Source organism: Vicugna pacos, chromosome 9, assembly GCF_048564905.1.
Source record: "Vicugna pacos chromosome 9, VicPac4, whole genome shotgun sequence".
Lineage (NCBI taxonomy): Eukaryota > Metazoa > Chordata > Mammalia > Artiodactyla > Camelidae > Vicugna > Vicugna pacos.
The window spans coordinates 33,357,168-33,377,841 of record NC_132995.1 but is presented as its reverse complement, the minus strand read 5'-3'; the positions used below and the strand labels follow the sequence as shown (position 1 = coordinate 33,377,841).

The 20,674-nt window shown below is 49.8% G+C and overlaps 1 protein-coding gene across 1 annotated transcript in view; it reads left to right on the top strand.

The window, feature by feature from the left end:
- CNGB1 (cyclic nucleotide gated channel subunit beta 1) overlaps positions 1-19,885 on the top strand; it is a gene marked incomplete at its 3' end in the record, with an annotated part of 49,000 nt that extends 29,115 nt beyond the window's left edge. Inside the window, exons 15-22 of the mRNA XM_072968298.1 lie at positions 4,408-4,549; positions 5,298-5,457; positions 7,181-7,278; positions 7,375-7,458; positions 10,252-10,370; positions 10,632-10,778; positions 16,705-16,921; positions 19,529-19,885. Coding sequence (XP_072824399.1) covers positions 4,408-4,549; positions 5,298-5,457; positions 7,181-7,278; positions 7,375-7,458; positions 10,252-10,370; positions 10,632-10,778; positions 16,705-16,921; positions 19,529-19,885 — 1,324 coding nt within the window. The remainder of the gene's footprint in view (positions 1-4,407; positions 4,550-5,297; positions 5,458-7,180; positions 7,279-7,374; positions 7,459-10,251; positions 10,371-10,631; positions 10,779-16,704; positions 16,922-19,528) is intronic.
- Between the last annotated feature and the right edge of the window lie 789 nt (positions 19,886-20,674).

The following is a 20,674-nucleotide window of genomic DNA, read 5'->3' as shown; positions in this document are numbered from 1 at the left end:
ATGTCACAGAGTTCATAAGTTGAGAGAGCTGGGATTTGAACCCAGACAGCGTGGCGACACTGTCTTAATTGCCCTACCACCTGCCTGGTAAAGGGTTTGGGGAGGGGGCTTGGGACTGTCAGTTCTGAAAAGTGAAGTTTGATCTTGGCCTTGGTGGGTGGAGGGAAGGAGCAGAGAACCTCTCGGGGAGGGAACGGCATGAAGAATAGTGCGAGGTTGCAGAACAGTGGAGTCAAGGAGCTGGGAACAGTCCTGTGTGGCTGGAGGGGGTGGGATGTGTGGAAGTAACTGGAGAGGGAGGCGGGGCCAGGTTGCCAAACAGCTTCCCACTGGTGGAGTCAGCCTCACCTTCTAGAGCTGGGCTGTCTGATACCATCCACTGGCCACACCCGGCTACAGTACTTGACCTGCAAGGGCCACTGAGATGCATACGCTGTAAGTGCCGAGAACACACAGGACTTGGAAGACAGGAAAAAACATGTAAACTTTCTCACTGATAACTTTCAAGGTATTGGTTACATGTTGATATGGTATTAATTTTGATTTGGGGGTTAACTAAAATACATTTTAAAATTAATTTCACCTGTTTCTTTTGTTTTTGAAAGTGTGGTTACTTGAAAATTTTAAATTACATATGTGGACCACATCACATTTTTATTGGATAGCACTACTCTAGGCAATGGGGAACCAGCCGAAGTTTTTTTTCACTTTTCTTTGATATATAAATATATATATATAGTGATTATAACAGAAAGATAGGAATACGCTCTGCTTTACTATATTTCTTTGATTCTAAGATGCAGTTAATTAATTTTATGACACAGGATTTAGTCAATACAGCTTTTTGGGAAAAAAGAAATATTATACTAAATGTACACATGGATTATAAAATTATCCCAATTTTAGAAATGTAAAAGTGTGGGGAAAATGCTACTAAAAGGTAATAGAATAATAATAATAATATTGCGCATATTTTCCCATCAGTAAAATTTTGAAAACCATGATATCACTGCCCCCCCTATAGGAGATCCCACCATTTATTTACCCATTTCCTTATCAGTGGCCACTTAAGGTATCTCCAGTTTTTCAGGATGACACAATATTGCAGGAGCATCTGTGTATAGGAATCTGTGTCCTCTGGTCTGTTTTCTCATAATAAATTCATAAAGAGGGAAGGCAGGGCCAAGGGTATGAACATTTTATGAAGTTTTTTTTTAATGATTATTTTAATTAATAGACTATTTTTTTAGGATAGTTTTAGGCTTATAAAAAAGTAGATTGGAAAGTACAGAGAGTTCCCATATATACCTCCTTATTTTTAAGGCTTGGATGCTTATTGAAAGCTACCCACTTAAACTCTCACCTCTTACCTTTCAAAGCCCAGGGGAATCTCAGAAAGATGACTCTCCCAAAGATGGCTGATGGAGGGATGGACAGGAGGACAGGCAGGAAGCAGACGGACAAACCCATTAGGGGGATGCTGATCTGTCTGTTGGGACAACAAAAAGGCCAAGTCAGGGTTTGCGTGATGACGGGGATGGAGGACAGTGCGGGAAGACAGAAGCACATGGGGTCAAGGTCGTGGATGAGCCTGGAGATTCAGAGCACGGGCTTTAGAAACAGGAGTCCAGGGGGGGATTCCTAGCACTGCCACCTGTTATCAGTGGGTAAGTCACTTCTCCTCTCTGAGCCTCAGTTTCCTGTCTGCCAGATGGTGTTGATCATGGGACCCACACCTTGAAGAAGTAACCGAGGATTACGTGCATTTGAGTCCTGGTCCAGGGCCAGGCCATAGTGGGTACTCGGTCAGCTCTGGTGGCAAAAAGGCAGAGGAAGAGTCCAGGGGTCAGCGAGTCACCTTGGGTAGGACCTGCCTCACCCTGGGCTGTGCCCACTAGTGATGCAAAAGGCTCTCGATCCAGCTGTCAACTCTTTGACCCCTTCCACACAACAGGTCATTAGTGTTCCAGCGGCTTCTTTGTAGAGTGATTGTTGGTTCCAAACATCCCCTTCTCCTTACAGATGCCCCAACCTCGGCCACAGTGCCATCAGCTGTCACCTTCTGTGATGGGCCTGTGGCCTGAGGGGGAGCTACACCTAAATAGAGAGTCCCAGGGTCCGGGGCAGTCCAGGCAGGCAGGAGGGGAGTCCTGACATAAGTCGTGGGGTGGAGTGTGTCGGAATGGGGTCAGGGCCCAGCACTCCCGCATCAGCACCGGCCCTGCTCACTATTCCCTCGGCTGCACCCATCCACAGCCTTGCTCCTGGCCAGACCATTCCTTCATTCACTCATTTACTTATTCATTCACTCATTCATTCATCCCCTCACAAGAGGACGGAGAGAGGACTTGAAAGCCCCTTCTATGCAAAAAGAACAGAAGCTATTCAATAAACCTTGCTCTGTGACCTTGGGTAAGGCCCTCACCCTTTCTGAGACAGTCTTCTCATCTACAAGATGGAGATAGGATTACATGCAGATTTCTCATCAATAATAAGCCCGTGCCTGGACAGGAGTCAGTGACCCAACTTCCTAGCTCTGGCCATTCTTACGGGGAAGCCTGCACACCAGGAAAAGGGTTCCTAACCTGGGGTCTAGAGATTTAAGGGGGTCACAACCCTCCATTGAAGTTGGCTACATTTTGGGAGCAGGCTGGCTTTTCCAAGGAGAAGCTTCTTAGCTTTCCTTAGATTGTCAAAGGGGTTAGTGTCCCAACAGGCTAAGAACCTATGTCTTGGGCTGCGCCTGGCACCCATCACAGGCAGGGCTGGGAGGACTAGCAAGCAGGGCAGGGGAGGATGGGGCTGGCTGGCTGGGACTTCCCTCTGCAGAGCCTTGGGGAGCTCTCGCTGCTCCTCAGTGAAGGGGCACACTTCCCTGGCAGTGTTACTCTTTTCCAAATGAGATTCTCTGGGAAACCCCAAGATAGGCAAAGCATAAGCAGTGAAGGAGGATTCCTCCAGAAGTCAATGTCGTGGCTAATAATAACTTTCAAAATAGTGACCACTTCTTGAGTGCCTGCCATGGGCCAGGGGCTTGAGGCCCTGAATTCCTTCATACCTGGCTCCTTCGTCTTGCTCTCCTTCTGCCTAGTCTGGGCAGCAGGCAGGGGCCCCCACACACCCAGTGGCATGGAAGACACGGGAGGCCCCATAGATGTGCCATCTAGCTTCTCCAGCCAGGAAGGGTTTCGGGGAAAGCCGAGCTATTGGGATATCACTGGTCTTTCTGTTGGTGGCCCAGCGGCACCCACACCTAGTGCCCAGGCAGTGCCCAGCTCAGTTCCCACAAAGGCTGCTTCACCCGCCCTCTGGTGGGCAGGAGCGGTATGATGGGGGCTTGACAGGGCAGGCCTTTCTCCCGTTGTTCTGTTTCCAGGTACCAGGTGGTAATGAGGGATCCGGAGGCCCAGAGCCCCGCCCCAGGCCTCCCAGCTGGTCAGAGGCAGAGCCTCCCTCCTAGGCCCAACTCCATAATAACCTCTGCTTCCCTACCTCCCAGTGCTCATTGCACGCTGACTTGCCTGTCCCACTAGACAGTGAACTTCCTGGGGACACAGGCAGGTCTGTTGTTCCCCACTGCAGGCACCAGCGGCAGTGAAGGCTCTGAGAGCTGACATTTACTGAGAGCCCGCCGCGTGCCAGGCGCTCTTTTGTGCCTCGTGTCATCTTCAGGATCACTGGTGAAGGATGTTCTGTTGTCATGCCCATCTCAGGGGAAGGACACTGAGGCTTGGCGAGATGGGTGTTGTCTATGAGCTAGAAAGTGGCAGGGCTGGGTGTGGGCCCAGGCAGTCCGGCCCCAGAGCGCATGCTCTAAACTGGCTGCTGCTGCATAAAGAGCTGGTGAACGGAGCCCAGGGGAGGACCAGGCTGGGGTCATTCTCGGACCGGATGACTGGCCAGCTGGATAATGTTCTCCATTTCCCAGCTGGGCAGGGACCCCGAAACCATGGGTATATCAGGACACTGGATCCAGGACAGGCTCTGGACAGCTCCTGTGCGCTGGGAGGAGGACAGGAAGTACAAGAAAGCCGTCTGAGAGTGTCCTGGGTTTAGGCCCTGCCGATCTCACCCCTGGGAGGGCAGTCTGAAGGTGTGGACAGGTGTGTGAGGCACTCTTGCTGCTGTGTGATAATTAGACAAGCTCGGGGCATTTCCTATGCCTTTTACCACACGGTAGGACCCCATCGCCCACCCCTCCCTCTTCGACCAAGCCAGACAGCACCTGTGAACATGCTCTACAAGCTGCAGAGGGCTCTGTGGGCGGTGGGAGAGGTGGGGTTTTGCACTTAGGAGCTGTGATGTGTTTTCTCTCTCGCACACCGTGCATCTTTCCGAGCCAGGCTGCCCAGGCTATGCAGGGTGGGGCCTGTGACGACTGAGGTTCCCTTCCTCTTCTCTCCCTAGTTACATTCGCTGTTACTACTGGGCTGTGAAGACCCTCATCACCATTGGCGGCCTGCCCGACCCCAGGACACTCTTTGAAATTGTCTTCCAGGGTCTGAACTATTTCACGGGCGTCTTCGCTTTCTCCGTGATGATTGGACAGGTAGCTGGGTCACTAGTCTGCCTGCAGGTCCCCTCTCCCTCCCTTGGCTGCCAGAAAGTCACCATCTGTGCCTGTTCCTTTCAGACTAAGCCCAGGAAAGAACACTGGACTGAGAGTCAGGAGCCTGGAGCTCTGGGAGCTGCTGGGTGAAGGGGTGGTGATGGGGGGAAAGGTCCCATTTCCTCTCTGAGGTTGCTTCCTATTTAAAATGTCAGGACATCTGGAGAGCTAGGATGAATGGCTTTCTGCAAAGGCTGAGGATTTGGACTGTTTACTTGGAGAAAAACCCCTGGTAGATTCTAATCTGTGTGTGTTATGTGTGTTATGTGCGGAGGGGTGTAGCTCATATTGTAGTCAGTGCATGAGGTGGCCATCAGGGGTCCTCAGAGTTACCTTTGAGGAGCTCTGTCTGAGGAGCAGTACACCTGGTTCGACACCGAGGGGCCACATTGTACGAATCAGCCTAGTCGGGTTCCCACCTTGTGTGGCCCCAGGGACCTGAGGCCACCTGAGGGGCCAGTAGCCTCTCTCATCCATGTCCACACTGGAGGCAGAACTTCCCCTGTTGGCTACACCTTTGGTGTGGACCTGGGATTCCCCCTCTCCTGCTCTCCACCACCCCCACCCACCGCTGCAAGCATGCACCCTGGTCCATGTTAAGAAACTGCCCATGACACATGTCCCCAAAGCCCGTTCAGGGCCCCACTCTGACCCAGTGGCTTCCTTGACCACCCCTCCTTGCCGCCAGATGAGAGACGTGGTGGGGGCCGCCACCGCGGGACAGACCTACTACCGCAGCTGTATGGACAGCACAGTCAAGTACATGAACTTCTACAAGATCCCCAGGTCCGTGCAGAACCGTGTCAAGACCTGGTACGAGTACACCTGGCACTCCCAAGGCATACTGGGTAAGACTGCCCCCACCCCACTTCCCCGGCCTCCTGCTGCCACCAGCTGCCCCCACCCAGCGCCCTGCCTTCCTGGGCCCTGCCCTCGTCCTGTGTCCCTGAGGCTGTGAGCACTGGGGCCTCTCTTGGCTGCGGCACCAACATTTAAGTGAGAAGGGCCTAGGGAGGACTTTGGAGTGCCCCATGCTGGGCCATCAGGAGACCCCTGAAGACCTGAGGGGCTTGTCTCCTGAATGCCCTGCCCCGTCTTGAAATGCATCTCCATTTGAAGATGGAAGTACAATTGAAGTCAGGAGGAAAGGAAGACTTCCTGTCTCTGTCTCCTTTTTTCTTCATATACATCCATACATATCATATATATTTTGTAGATTTTTGATGTTATACTTTGCTTCCAAAATTGGCTAAAACAATGCATTTTCATTCAGTGTTGTTTCTGCTTTCATGTCAATGATGAGGTATGCTCAAATTGTAAGAATCTTACCTGTAAATTGTTTCCAAATGTAGTGATATTTTCATGGATTCTAAATGGAATCCTTAGTGAAATTTGAATATGCTAATTATATGTTAATTGACTTTTTTTTTTAAATGTTTCCTTTTTTTATCTTTAGGAGCTAGTAATTTTGTTTTCAGAGCCTTGACATCCTTTTGGAGGCCTCTGAAAAGCTTGTAGGCCTCTGGCAGTGTGACCTAGAGTCCCCCAAGGCCCTCAGCAAAATGAAAGCCCCCCCCCCAACGCTGCATTTGTGGGATTCATTCTGGTCTCAAAGAAGTTACACTTCAGGCCCAAGTTCTCCTGAGCTGGGGATGTTGGCAAGTCTGTGGACAATGCACATGACAATAGTTTCCAAGGCATGTTCACTTCCACTGTCTTATTTCATTCCAGTGACAGCCTTGTGACATCACTATCATTGCCCCCTTTCACAAGGTCACATATTAAGGATCGGAGAGGGCTCTGACCTGCCCAGGGTTGCACAGACCCAGCACTTGAGCCCTAAACTAATGGTGGTGCAGTGGGTGGGGAACAGCATTAGGGCTTGGAGGGGCATCTCCTGTCTCCAGTTACCAGCTCTCTGTTGCGCACTGTAGACCCCATGGTGGGCAGACATACTGCTCTCCCAGGATAGGCTCTGGACCACATGACCTGGCTGGGGTCCTGATTCCATCCCCTGGGCTGTGTGGCGCTGGGCAAGTCACTGCCCTCCCAAGCCTCCCTTCCTCTGTCTGTAAAGTAGGTTATAGTAGTGGGGCGCCTCTTGGGCTGCTGGGAGGATTTAATAAAATCACTTTGGTGAAACATTCTGTAAAACAGTGCCTGGTACAGTAAATGCTCCACATACTTTAGTTCTTGCTAATGTTCTTCTTATGACGTGAGTGGAGAAGACAGACCATTGGCAAACAATTGCAGTAAAAGGCATTATAAGTGCTATGGCACAAGGACTGATAACATAATAGCTGGGTAGAAGGATGTCAAGGGAAGGCTTCCTGGAGGAGGTGACATGAGTGCTGGGTTCTGAAGAATGAGTGAACGGGGTTGTTCCCAGCAGAGGGAATGGCATTGGCAAAGGCCTGGAGGTAGAGAGGGTACCCTCCCAACCTAGAATGGTTCTGAATGGTAGAGAAATGGTGTGCCACGGGCCCAGCCAGAGCAGTGTGGGCTCAGCCCTTTGGGTGTGAGGGAGGGACCTGGCCATGTCTCTGCCCCTCACCAGGCTCTTGTTTGCAGATGAGTCAGAGCTGATGGTGCAGCTTCCAGACAAGATGCGGCTGGACCTCGCCATCGACGTGAACTATGACATCGTCAGCAAAGTGGCGCTCTTCCAGGTACGACCGATCCAGGGGCCCCACGCTCGGGACTCTGGGAGGCCCCGAACCCACGCCTTCCTCTAAACAGCTCCTTTCCCCTCCTCTCGGGGCCAGGGCTGCGACCGGCAGATGATCTTCGACATGCTGAAGAGGCTCCGCTCGGTCGTCTACCTGCCCAACGACTACGTGTGTAAGAAGGTGAGAGACCCGGGGCAGTCGCAGCATGGTCAGGGATTCACAGACCCCTGCCTGCTGGGAGCCGGGCTGGAGGGGGTACCTTTGCAGGCCAGTGAGGCTTACAAGCCCGGGGGGAGCAGGACTGCCAGCGGGAGGAGCACAGTGAGCTGACCCCGGGGCTCCCGGATTGTTTGGCCCAAGGAGGCTTTGTCCAGCTCCGGGCACTGAACTCAGATGTGCCTCTGGCTTGGCTCCCTCTTCATGGGAACATGGGAGCTAGGGTGAGGAACGCCACTTTACAGAAAAAGAAAGTGAGGAACCTAAAGAGGGGCAGGGTCTTGACTATGTAGATGGAATTGCTTCCAGGGTCTTGGTCTTCCTACCAGGAAAATGGGGCTGAAGAAGGGGTGGGATAGGTCAGAAGTTGCAAAGTGATGGCCCTTACATAGGATCAGTCCACAGACGTTTTAAGAGTGTTTTTTTTTTAATCTACTCCAAAAAAAAAAAATGTTGAATTAGTCTCCAACCTTTAAAACTTGGAAGGTGTCACATAAAAATCCAGATTTCTAGCTGAAAACAGAAAATCTGCTAGCACTGAGTCCCACTTTCCTAAATAGCAAGAGTAAGCTGGAATGGTGAAGGGGCTGGCTGAAGGTGTCTCCTGATGCCATAGGCCCCACCACCCTCCACTGCCCCACAGGCTCCCTTCTCTCCTTTACATCACCCACCTGATTATGGGAAACATTTTGGTTTGAATCCCAGGGCCAGACAGTGTGTAAGGCCCTTTGTGCTCCCATTCTTTGGGATTCAAGGTGAGACCAAGGTCACTCGGTGAGTGAGTGATCGGGGTCGGGGAGCAGGAACCAGATTTCAGAGCTGTTAGTAAGGCGAGGTGTGTGTGCAGGGGTGAAAATATTGCTCAAGAACCTCTTGTAAGACTTAGGTACCTTCAACCCAAGGAGGCCCCCATCTCCAAGTTGTATGCTGTGCAGCGGTGAAGTTTCTGGAAGCCGAAAGCTGTGGGGAGGAGGACAAGGATGGTGCAGGTGGCTGAGAACTTAAAGCTTCAGCCTTAGAGGCCAAGAGAGGTTTGGGAGCCAGAGAGTGATTTGTCTGACATTGGAGCTACTTCTTAGCTGTGCAGCCTTGGGGAAGTGGCTTGCCATCTCTGAGTCTGGCTCTCCTCATGGGTAAAGTAGGGATATTGATGGTACTTCCCTCATGAGGTGGTTGTGAGAATTGAAAAAAGGTGTGCCTTCAAAGTCTGGTGCTGTGGCTGGCACAGAGCTGGTGCCATTGCCGTTGCTGTCATCCTCGAGGGTAACGTAGACTTTAATTCCCAGGAGGGAAAGTGAATCAGATTGTTGGGGAGTTTGCCGTGGGAGCTGCAGGGAGCATTTGGTGAACATGTGTGAATGGCGCCCTCTGCTGTCAGGTTTTGCTCTGTGACAGTCTTGCTGACACACCCCCCAAGGCCCTCCCTGAACTACCCTGGGCAGGTTAATGAGATGAGGGTGAGTTCTTTCCACCCCTCACTCTTTGGCCCTGTGTCAAACCAGACACTGAAACAGGGAAACAAAACTTCCTTCCTTTTTGTTAAGAAGGCCATGCATGTGTGAGATGCCCAGGAAACATTGGTCAAATTAAATCAAAAGTGTAAGCCACTTACCTGTCCTTGGTCTCTCTCCCTTTAAATGGGCCAAGTGTGAGGTAGCAGGCCAGGGCACAGCCCGTGACGGCACGAGGATTGGACAGTGCGTGGCAGACCCAGTATTTCTGATTGTAGTCAGAAGCAAGCTATTCCTTCACGCATTCATTCATTTGGTTTAATTTGGGCTTAAGACCCTTGTATCAGTCTACTAGAGCGGCCGTGCAAAAGTACCATGAATGGAATGGCTTAAACAACAGAAGTGTATCATCTGACAGTTCTGGAGGGCAAAAGTCCAAGATCAAGGTGTCGGAGGGGGAGGTTCCTTCTGAGACAGCGAGAGAAGGATCTGCTCCAGGCTTCTCTCCTTGGCTTGTAGATAACTGTCTTCTTCCTGTGTCTTCACACTGTCTTCCCTCTATGGCTGTCTCTGTCCCCAAATGTCCCATTTATAAGGACACCAGTCATACTGGATTAGGGGCTCACTCAACTCCAGTATGACGTCATCTTCACTTAGCTAATTACATCTGCAATGACCCTATCTCAAATACAGTCACACTCTGAGGAGCTGGGGGTTAGGACTCCAACACATGAATTTGGAGGAGTGGGGCACAATTCAACTCGTAACAACCATGAACTCTGGAACTAGACCCCCTGGATTTAAATCCCAGCTCTGCCTTGGCCTAGCTTTGTAAATTTGGGCAAAGAGTCCCTACCTCAGAGGGCTGTTAGGGATTAAGCAGGCTCAGTCATGCAGAGCACTTAGAACAGCGCTGGGCAGATATGGGGGAGGCATAGGTGTCAGCTTATTGTATGAACCACTGTGAGCCTTTCGTGCCTCTGGCTCTCCATCCCTGCGCATAATTGAGAATTTGCCAAATAGTATCACACCTGCACTTCCTTGTCTAGCGCTTTTCTCTCCATCACACCACTCACTCCCCACTGTAATGCTGTCAGGCAGGCAGGCCATCTTCCCAATCCACAGATGGAGAGATTGAGGCCCCAGAGGGGAAGTGACTGTCCCCACACTATACACCAAAGTTGTTGTCAGGGCTGAACCCCAGCCTGGGTTCCTCTGTGCTGTACCACCAGCCTCCGGCCCCAGCCCCACTGCTTTGGGTCGCCTTTGTATGATGACAGAGGGACTCCCCCCTTCTCTGTTTCAGGGGGAGATAGGCCGGGAGATGTACATCATCCAGGCGGGGCAGGTGCAGGTCTTGGGTGGCCCAGATGGGAAGGCTGTGCTGGTGACGCTGAAAGCTGGATCTGTGTTTGGAGAAATAAGGTCAGAGCGGGGTGAAATGAGGGGACTTGGTCAACGGCTGGGGGAAGGGGGTGGCCAGTGGGTAGGACCACATCCTCTAGGGCCCTTTGGGAGAAACTGCTGTGGATGCGGCCCCGTACCTGCTGACACGTGCAGGTGGGCCCAGCTCTCACCTGCGTGAGGCCATCATTGTGCTCCAGGCCGGGGGTTGGAAATGAAGATATTAGTGTGATCCAAACTGTAGCCTCTGAAGGGTCTCACCTCCCTCCCTCTCTGCCCCAGCTTGCTGGCTGTTGGGGGCGGGAACCGGCGCACGGCTAACGTGGTGGCCCACGGGTTTACCAACCTCTTCATTCTGGATAAGAAGGACTTGAATGAAATTTTGGTGCATTACCCCGAGTCTCAGAAGTTGCTCCGGAAGAAGGCCAGGTATTTTTTTTTTTAATTAAAAAAAATCTATGTATAGTTTAGTGTGCATTTCTTAAGGACTAAGACTTTCTCTTACACAACTGTAGTAGCTTTCTCCAAATCAGGAAGTTCAATATTGAAACAATGCTGTTATCTCAGCCCTAATCCATAGTCAAATTTTGTTAATTGTCCCAACAGTGTCTTCTACAATTTTCTTTTCTTCTTCCTGGATCCCATGTTGTAAGATATTGCCCAATGACTTTGGTCTCTCTCCATCAGGGGTTGAAGTGCCTCTCCTTTCCCCTCTGTTTAATGATTTTGATGTCTCTGAATAGGTTCTGCATTTTGGGCAGGAATTGCTCATAAGTGGTGTGTCCTTCTCAGTGCCGTGATGCTGCTTTCTCCCAGTACTGATGATGTTGGTTAAAGTTTCTGTACCCTAAAGTTACGATTTTTCTTTGAAATTAATGAGTACTGAGTGGGGAGTCACTTTGAGATGACATAGACTTCCTGTTCCTCGTCTAACTTTAACTCACTACTTTCAGCATCCACTGAAGGTTCCTTGCAATGATTGCCACAGTGGTTGCAAATGGTCGTTTTATAACTCCATCATGCCTTCTACATTTATTAGCTAGCATTCTACTGTAACAAGAGCTTTCTTTTCTTTCTCACTTGTTCATTCATTTATCTATTTATAACAGTATGAATTTGCTTTATTCCATGGATATCCTGTTACAGTCATTATTTTGATGCCCAAATTGTTCCAGATTGGCCACTGGGTGCCTCCTCAGGCTGGCTGTAGTGAACCTTTGTTACATCCCCCATCATATTTTAGCACCTGCTTGTTTATAGGCACACTAAGGAGTCCTGGACTCACCTAGTCCTTTCCCTGCCGCATTCCCGGAAATGGCCATTTCTCCAAGGGGGCTTGATTCCTTTTAGAGGGGAATGGTTTTTAGAAACCAGGATCTGAGTACTAAGTGGTTTCATTGCTAGTAGGGTGCTATTAGGCCTCCACAGTGGACAGAGCTGGGAAATATACCCACGTATACACCTGTCTGTAGAAATGCAAATATATATACATGTGTATATATATTTATATATATATATGCACATACAGGTACGGATATCTCAGCGTCTACTTCTTGGTCTGTGTCTATCTGCATCTCTATACATCTCTATCTCTATTTTCACCTAGCTAACGATTTCAATCCAGCATCACAGAGTTCAGTCTAATCTTTTTTTCCATATTTGTAAATTCCCTCTCTAACACTGAGAAATTTGACTCCCTTTATTCTTATTACATTTATTCACTTATTCAGTCCTACAAGATAGAGAAAGCAGGACCAGAATGCCTGTCCCATACTGCTGGGAAGAAGGACTCCTTCCAAGTAGAAAGCAGTTCTTTGTGTCTTTGGCCTGAGTGCCTCTGATGGAGGTGTTGTGCTCAAAGTTATGTGGATTAGTTCTGTTTTCCTCCCTTTAGTGTGGTGGTTCTGTTCATGTGATACACAGTGAGGTTCACACGTTTTGGTTTGCATTCCATTTTAGGGTTTCCCCCACCCTGATCCTTGTTGATTTTTTGTATTTGAATGTGTAAAACATTAACATGGCAGAATGCTACAAAACAGCGCACTCAGAGAAGCAGCCAGACTCTCCCCCAACCTCCGTTGCCACCCACCCTTTATAGAAATCCAAACTCAGTAGTTCCACTTTTTTCTTCTTGTGTTTCCTTTTGCAAAAATAGGCAGCTCCATGAACATTTTCTTATTTCCCTTTCTGTCTGACACGAAGGGTAGCATACTGTAGATTCTCTTTTGCACTTGGCTTTTTTTCACACGACAATAAATCCTGAAAAACATTCTCTATCTGTACACAGACAGCTTCCTCATTCCTTTTGACAAACTTCAGAGCATTCCTATGAGTGGGCACTTAGGCTATTTTCAGTATTTTTCAATGATAAATAGTACTGCAGTGAATAACCTTGTGTGTCTTTATGTTGTGTTGTTGGGGAGTGGAAAAGCAGGTTTTTGCTTTCAGACCCTTAGACTAGGTTTCAAATTGAGTGATGAAGGCAGTACGTTGTGGTAGGAAACGCACAATAGGCTTGGAAGGCTGATAGGGCTCAAATCTGGTCCATGCGAGGTACTGGCTGTGTGACCTTGGGTAAGTTACTTACCTTTTCTGGTCTCAGTTTCTCCACTGTAAAATAAGGATTGTGGAGATGATTAAGTAAAATAATGTTGTGTCTCCAGCAGAGGGCCCAGCACATGGAGCGCTCAATAACTATAAATAATAATTGTTCCTTTTTATCCATTACGTTCTCTCTATAATTTTTCCATGGATAAAAGGATGAAGCCTTTTTAATCCACCTGTCTGCTGGCTAGCCCTTGCCTTTTATCACAAATTCTTATTTTCTACTTCAGTCACCATAAATAAACTGACAGAGAATAGTCATGATAAAGGGAACAAACTCACCAACATTCATTCACAATAATTTATTGAGCATATAGTTCAAGGCCCTGGGGACACAGCAGGGAATAAAGCAGCTTACCTCCTAGTTGGGGAGACCAACAGTGGAGAACTGAATGTGTCAGCTGGGGATAAAGGCCATAAGGAAACGTAAAGTCACGGAAGGGAGATTTGTGAGCTCAGTTGGTCAGGAAAAGTCATCCTGGGGAAGTGGCATTTCAGAGAACTGCACAGAGTGAAGAAGTGAGCTGGGAAACTGCCTCCAGGGAAAAGCATTCCAGCATGTGCAAAGGCCCCTTGGAGGCACAGACTCAGTATACCCTCAGACCAGCAATCAAACGAGCATAGCTTGAATGGGATGGGAGAGGTGGAAGGGATAAGATTGGGTAGGACTTTGTAGGTGAGCCTTGCAATGGCTTTGACTTTTACCCTGAGGGAGATGGGAGCTATGCAGGATTTATACTGAGGAGTGACTTACTGTGACTTAGGTTTTTACAGGATCCTTTTGGCAGCCCCTAGGTGAGTGGATGTAGCCCCAATGTTAGAGTATAGCACACACAAGGTGCTGTTTTAGTTGTAACCCCAAAATCAGTACTCAAGGGCTTACGTGGACATTTGCAGATGTGCACAGAGTGGCGAAAATTTTGAGTCCCCTGAAGTGCACATTCCCTGCTAAAGTTGAAAACGGTGACCCACTGCCTTCTTGTTTCAGCTCATATTGTAAACAAGTATTCTTTTTGTGGTCCACTCTGGACCACATGATTCACATTTTTGTGATTTTTATTAGTGATTTTGCTATTAAAGTGGACCTAGGGGTAGTGCTGAAGTGCTGTCTGTGCTCCTACCTTTAGACCTGGGTTAGAGAGCCAGGAGTTCGTTCTAAATGAATCAATGGTTTATATTAAATAAGATGTCTTTAAACAGAAACACACACAAGACCAGACTATGGAGTGATCAGGTGATGAAAATGTGTTGAGAAGCTCACAGGAACAGAATCCTGTATTCCCCCCAGAAGCGATGGGTCAGTAGTCACTAACTCAGTGTTTGCAGGGACTTTATAGGATTTAACTACCATGGATAATGAGAACTGATGGTTTATGCCTGAGAATGGGCACCAGGTTCCCCTCACCTTCCTTCCTCCCCCCTGCAAGGGGAGATCTGCTCAGAAAAGCCATGCTGATCGCTGTCATCCCGTTCCTGTGGCTGGCTTAGGTGTGGGTTTGGCAAATCAGCTAGGATCCCTCAGAGGCTCGCTCCTGACCATACCTGCAGTGTCCTGGCTTGGGGCAGCCAGGGGAAGGAGGGGGCCGATGGGCCTTGAAGTCCAGAGGGGACCGTGGCACGATTCATCAGAGTCTGGTTCTCTGGACAGGCAAGTTTGTGGAGAGAGGCAGGGGATCACGGACGGGCTGAGCCCATCCAAGGAGAGATGGGTGTGAGACCCACAGGGCCTCGTGCTGTCTGAGCTGCTGGCAGCCACATGTGGGATTCTGTCCAAGCTCCCCACTTTACAGACGGGGGGGTGGGCTGAGGCCCCAAAGAAGTAAGATGCTTGGCTCTGACTTTGCCGTTCCAAGAAATGAGGCAGAGAGGTCTCAGGCGTGCCACTCTCTCCAGGGGTGAATTATACAGTCATTAAAGTGAAGCGCGTGTCATCTGAAAATGAGGATAAATGTTCTTAATCTGGAAATGTCCCAGAGCTGGCTCGATGTTTCAAAACAGAGACAGCCATTAGCAATCAGCAAAGGTCCTGCAGATGGTTCTTTCGTGTCATTTGAATACCACGCCGAGCCTTCCCGCGGACTGGAATGCTGTGAATTATGGACTCAAATAACACAGGTGACAGAGCCGGTCCTGTAAAAGGCTTCTGATGAATTATCATGTTTGTGGTCTCCTGGGGGAGCTTCAGTTAGAAAACGCAAGTCTTGGACAATTAATATCAATATGCACAATTTAAATCCATTGCCTCTGATTAGATAAGCAGCCAGTAATGGTCTCATTTTTAAACAAACAAGTTTTGCTGGAACCCTGATGTATGAATTTGCCAATTAGTTGTCTAGGCCCACTAGACTGCAGGCAAAACTCATTTGTTCTTGAGCCAGACCACTCATCACATATTTGTAACATGAACAATTCCTTATAAAAGGCTCAGGCTCTCTTTGATGGAAATTTCTCCCCTTATTTAGAGAAGCAGGGTGGTATATTGCAGTTAGATCTGGGTTGTAACTCTGTCTCTGCCACTTCCTAGCAAATTTGGCTGTGTCACTCCTCCCATTCTGAGCCTCAGTTTCCCCAACTGTCCTCAGTAGAATAATCCCAGCCCTTTCCATGTCACAGAGTATTGTCAGCATCCAAGAAAATAATGACTACAATGCTGCTTAGTAATCATTAAGACCTGGGGTGTTGGAGTCAAAAGCATGGGTTTGAATTCCAGCTCTGCCACTTCCTAGCTGTGTGGCCTTAAGAAAGTTACTCAATTCCATAACCTCATTTGAAACCAGGGAGAATAATAGGACTACCTGTGAGGATGATGTGAGACTACAGGACAAGTGTACATCACTTACCTATTGCTGCATAACAATGTTACCACAAGTTGAGTCACTTAAAACCACAATTTTATTATCTCCGAGTTTCTGTGGGTCAGAAGTCAGGGGGATGGCTTGGGTGAGTCCACTACAAGGCAGTAATCAAGGTGTTGGCCAGTGCTGGGTCTCATCTCAAGCCTTGACTGGGGAAGGATCTGCTTCCAAGGTCCCGTGGTTGTGGGACTGGGGGCCTCAGTTCCTTGCTAGTTGTTGGCTGGTGGCTCCCCTCAGGTTCTTGCCATGTGGGCCTCTGCCAAGGTGGCTGATCACTTCATCTCCCAGCAAGCGAGAGCGTCTCCTTGTAAGACAGACCACAGTCCTATGTGGCACATTCACAAAAGTGACATTCACTCACCCTTGCTGTACTACATTGGTTGAAAGCAAGCCATGTGTCCCACCACCCTCAAGGGGAGGGAGACACACAGAGGTGTGAACACCAGGAAAAGGATCACAGGGGGTCACCAAAGCATGCCCGCCTGTAAAGGACTGAGCACAGGGTCTGATGCATCCAGACACTCAGTGTTAACGTAGTGATGGTGATGATGGTAAAATGACACGCAAAAGAAGGAGAAGCAAAAAGCTTGGGCTCTCTTTCACCTGGGCATCCTATTTCTGATTCCATATATTGAAGTCTCCTTCATTTCCTGTGTGACCTCAGAAAAGTTACTCAGCCCCTCTGAGCCTCGTTTATAAGGTGCCGACAGTAAGACCCACATAACTTCCATTGTTCTGATTATTCAGTGAGATGCGATACCTCAAGCAGTGCCGTGCTGGGCTCAGAAAAGCTCAAAAACCGTTAGCCAAAACAACCGTCATCACACAATTCAGCAAAAGCGCTCTGCCAGAACCAGAGCTTGCCGGTGATGTTAGCGGACGCTGCTTTCTTTCAGGCGAATGCTGAGAAATAACAACAAGCCCAAGGAGAAGAGCGTGCTCATCCTTCCTCCGAGGGCGGGCACCCCCAAGCTCTTCAGTGCCGCCCTGGCCGCAGCAGGAAAGATGGGCGCCAAGGGGGCCAAAGGCGGCAAGCTTGCCCACCTCAGGGCTCGACTCAAGGAGCTGGCTGCGCTGGAGGCAGCTGCACGACAGCAGCGGTTGCTGGAACAGGTAATGTCGTTGGAGACCTAGCCACCTGGTCTGTCTCAGCCACGTGCCAGGAAGAAGGCTGAGGGGCCCACACACTGAATTTTAGGGAATATTTTTTCTTCTTTGGATCAGTCAGTACTCATTTGGTTGCGAGTGACAGAAATACAAGCAACAGTGCACGTTTAAATTAACTTGAGAAAATAGGGAATTTATTGGGGTAAGTCACTGAAAAGTTCAGGCAAGGCTGGATCTAAAAGTCCAAATGATGCCAACAGGATGAGTTCTGCCATTCTGTCATCTCTGCTTCCCTCAGGATGGCCCCAATCCCAGGCAGGCTTTAAGATGACATCCCCCAAGATTACATCCTCCTGGTTGAGCAGCTCCCACAGAAAGTACCTCTCTTCCAGTAGTTCCAGCAAAAAGTCCCAGGGCTCATAGTCATTGGACAGAATTGGGTCATGTGTCAATTCCTGAGCCATTCAGTGTGGTGCTCTGGGCGGACTGGCGCATATGCCCATCCCTAGACTGAGAGTTGGGTGTGGGGCAGAGAGGGCGTTCCCCCAAATGGAAGTCCGGGTGCTGTTGTGGAGGTAGGAGCAGTGGGAGTTGGGCAGGGATGTCTGTTACCAGACGACAGTGATGTTCTCATATTTAATGTAGCGTCTGTGACAATTTAACAGATTTGAAAGGAGAAGCCAAGGCAACAGGCATGATGCCGACTGTTCCCGCCCCCATAAATCTAAAGGGAATTTTAAAATTAGTTCTGGGGCTTTTTTCTGTGACTAATGCCAAGAATGCCAATTAGAATGATTGCACTAATTATGGTTGTTCACGACTGCCCTTTGGGGAGGCTGCTGGGAAAGGGAGGATGGGGTTAGGCAGGAGCTCAGTGGCAGGGAGGGACAGCAGTGTCTGCGTGACAGAATCTAATCCAGCTTGGTATCAGAGCCCAGGGGACCCGTCCAGAGGCCATTTGACAGCAGGTGTCTGGGGAGTGACACCAAAGTCACTTGGGGTTCTAAGACATTCCCCAGACTAGCCACCGATGGCCCCAGATTGAGGACAGACATGATTGGCTCACAAACTGTCAAGGGCAGGGTTCAGCTGGCAAGTTGGGATCTTTAGTGCTGACTAGGGTCTGGGGCTCAGTGGACATGAGCTCCAAGAGTGTTCTCAGGACAGTGAAAGGTTTTATCTGAAATGGGGTTTGTTGCTTCTAAGTGTTAGCTCTTCACCCAGGCAGCTTGGAGATGTGAATTAAATTTGCATGCATGTTCTCATAAAAGGCAATTTTAGAACAGCCAGGGCAGAATGACAGAGTGCAAGGAGCTCTTAAATAGCAGTCTAAGTACACAGGTCCAATCCTGGCTCTGTCACTGCCTGCCCTGTGACCTGGAGAAGCTCCTCTAGGACCCTCTGGGACCCAGATTACTCATGGCTGCCACATTGGGTGCAGAATATCTTGAATACCTTTTATAAAAGCATTTTAAACCTGGTGAAGCACTTGACCAACCTCCTCGTGATCCTTCTGGTTCCACTCATAGTGAGATGCTTCGGGATGATCCCATAATGGGTACCATCTGGGCATCCTGCCCTGGAAGTGTGTTGTCAGAGTCTGGGGTGGAACATGTGCACCAAAACATGCAGAAACACCAAGACAGAGGGAACATCAGGTCCCCAGAGCTGCCTTGGGTTCTAGGGGGGTCTTGGCTCCCCCACTCCCACCCAGTTCCCTTCCTTCAACCCCCTATGACTTGAGCAAACATCAGGCGGGTCTCTATTCCTGATAAATACGCTGACTGCTCTCAGTTTAAACTCATTACCACCACCTCAAGTGCATCTTGGTAGTTGTGGACTATCAGGCCTCCTCCTCTGGGGGCTGCTCCCTCCTGCTTCCTCCCATGCAGAGATGGGGTCAGACAGAGCAGGAAGGGCAGTGGGTATCCACAAAGGCTTGGGTTTTCACCCAATTCCCTGATTGTACCCATAGAAACCCCATCCATGGGAACCCTGCAAGCTGGAGGCTAGAGGTAACCACCAAGTCCCCAAATACAGGGGCTCAGCTCAGCCCAATGCCAGTGGCACCCAGCCTGTTCCTCCCCTGGGGGGGTCTCCACCTTTGAGACCTTCTGGAAAAGCGGCCAGGCCATAGCTGCATTTGCTCTCATCAGTCTTTACCTTATTTGCTTAGAGTTTTTCTCCTTCACCTGGGAGCACCCATTTCTGTAACTGGGGCAGGCAAGGCAGACTGGCTGGGCTTTGCAGAGTCCTTGGTGGCTGTCCCTTCTGATCACAGCTTCTCTTCCCTCAACAGCTCAGTGACCAGTGCCAGGGCTCTGCCCTTAAATAGGCAACTTCATTCGACTTCTAGCCCTGCAACTCAGCAGAGACCTAAAATATCTCCAAGACCTTTCACCAAATCCAACCAGGATTTTTAATCCTTAAACTTTCCCATAATATATTTTTTCTACCAAATAACCCTGATGCAGCTCTGCCCAACCCAGCCATTCCATTTCACCCACTGCATTCTGCTATCTTCCTCCTCAGGGGTCTGAGAAGGGGGCAACTGGGTGTCCTAGACCCCTCCAAGACCCCTGTGCCTCACGAGTCACTCTTTCTGGATTCCAGGCCAAGAGCTCTGAAGACCCCATGGGAGAGGGGGGCTCGGTCGCCCCAGAACAGCCTGCACCCTCGGACCCTCCAGCCCTGCGCTCTCCGCCACCTGCCCCCCAGAGGAGGCCCGACAGAGACGGGGAGGGGGCAGCCCAGTCCGAGGAGCACTCAGTGCGGATCCACATGAGCCCAGGTCCAGACCCCAGCGAGCAGGTCCTGTCAGTGGAGATCCCAGAGGAGGAGAAGGAGGAGGAGAAGAAGGAGGAGAAGAAGAAGGAGGAGGAGGAGAAGAAGGAGGAGAAGGAGAGGGAGGAGAAGAAGGAGGAGGAGGAGAAGAAGGGGGAGAAGAAGGAGGACGAGGAGGAGAAGAAGGAGGAGAAGAAGGAGAGGGAGGAGAAGAAGGGGGAGAAGAAGGAGGACGAGGAGGAGAAGGAGGAGGAGGAGGAGGAGAAGGAGGAGGAGGAGGAGGAGAAGGAGGAGAAGAAGGAGGAGGAGGAGGAGAAGGAGGAATGAGCTGGTCAACAGCGGCCAGCCACAGGCAGGTGCATGCGCCCTGCACACCCCCTCGCGACCTCGTGCCCCCCGCCCCTCACGCTCCCCCGCCCCCAGGCCAAGGCTCTGATCCGCAGCAGTGACCTCAGTCACTCTCAGTTAACTGCTCGGCCAGTGTTCCTGCCTTGACATCAGCTTCTCCCTGGGGCTGGTGTTGAAATCAGCAGACTTCCCAGTGTTTGTGCCCCAAAGTTCCCACTGTGAGTAGAGAATCCTACCTCCCCCCACCTGTTATTATTTTTAAGAACAAAATATTTTACTCTGGGGCTTCAACGCATGGGAAGCCTTGTGGGAGAAGTAAACGGTTGTTGAATTTGGGGTTTTCCCTTGGCTTTGTCTTCCCATTCCTGGCAGAAGGGAAGGCAGTTATGCTGCTCCTTTGGCTAAGTGGGAATTACAGCACGTCTGACCCCTGGCCCGATGCTGTTTTTCTTTGCTGGGCAGTCACGTTAAGACTGTGATGCTCCTTAGGACAGTCAGCACTTATCTTCCTCAGACTGTATTCAGTTCCCAGTGATGCTGTTACCCCAGGATAGATAAAATGGAAATGGCTTACTGGCAAGGGGCTGTGAGTGTTTCTGAGCATCCTCTCTGCCAGTTACCCAATCC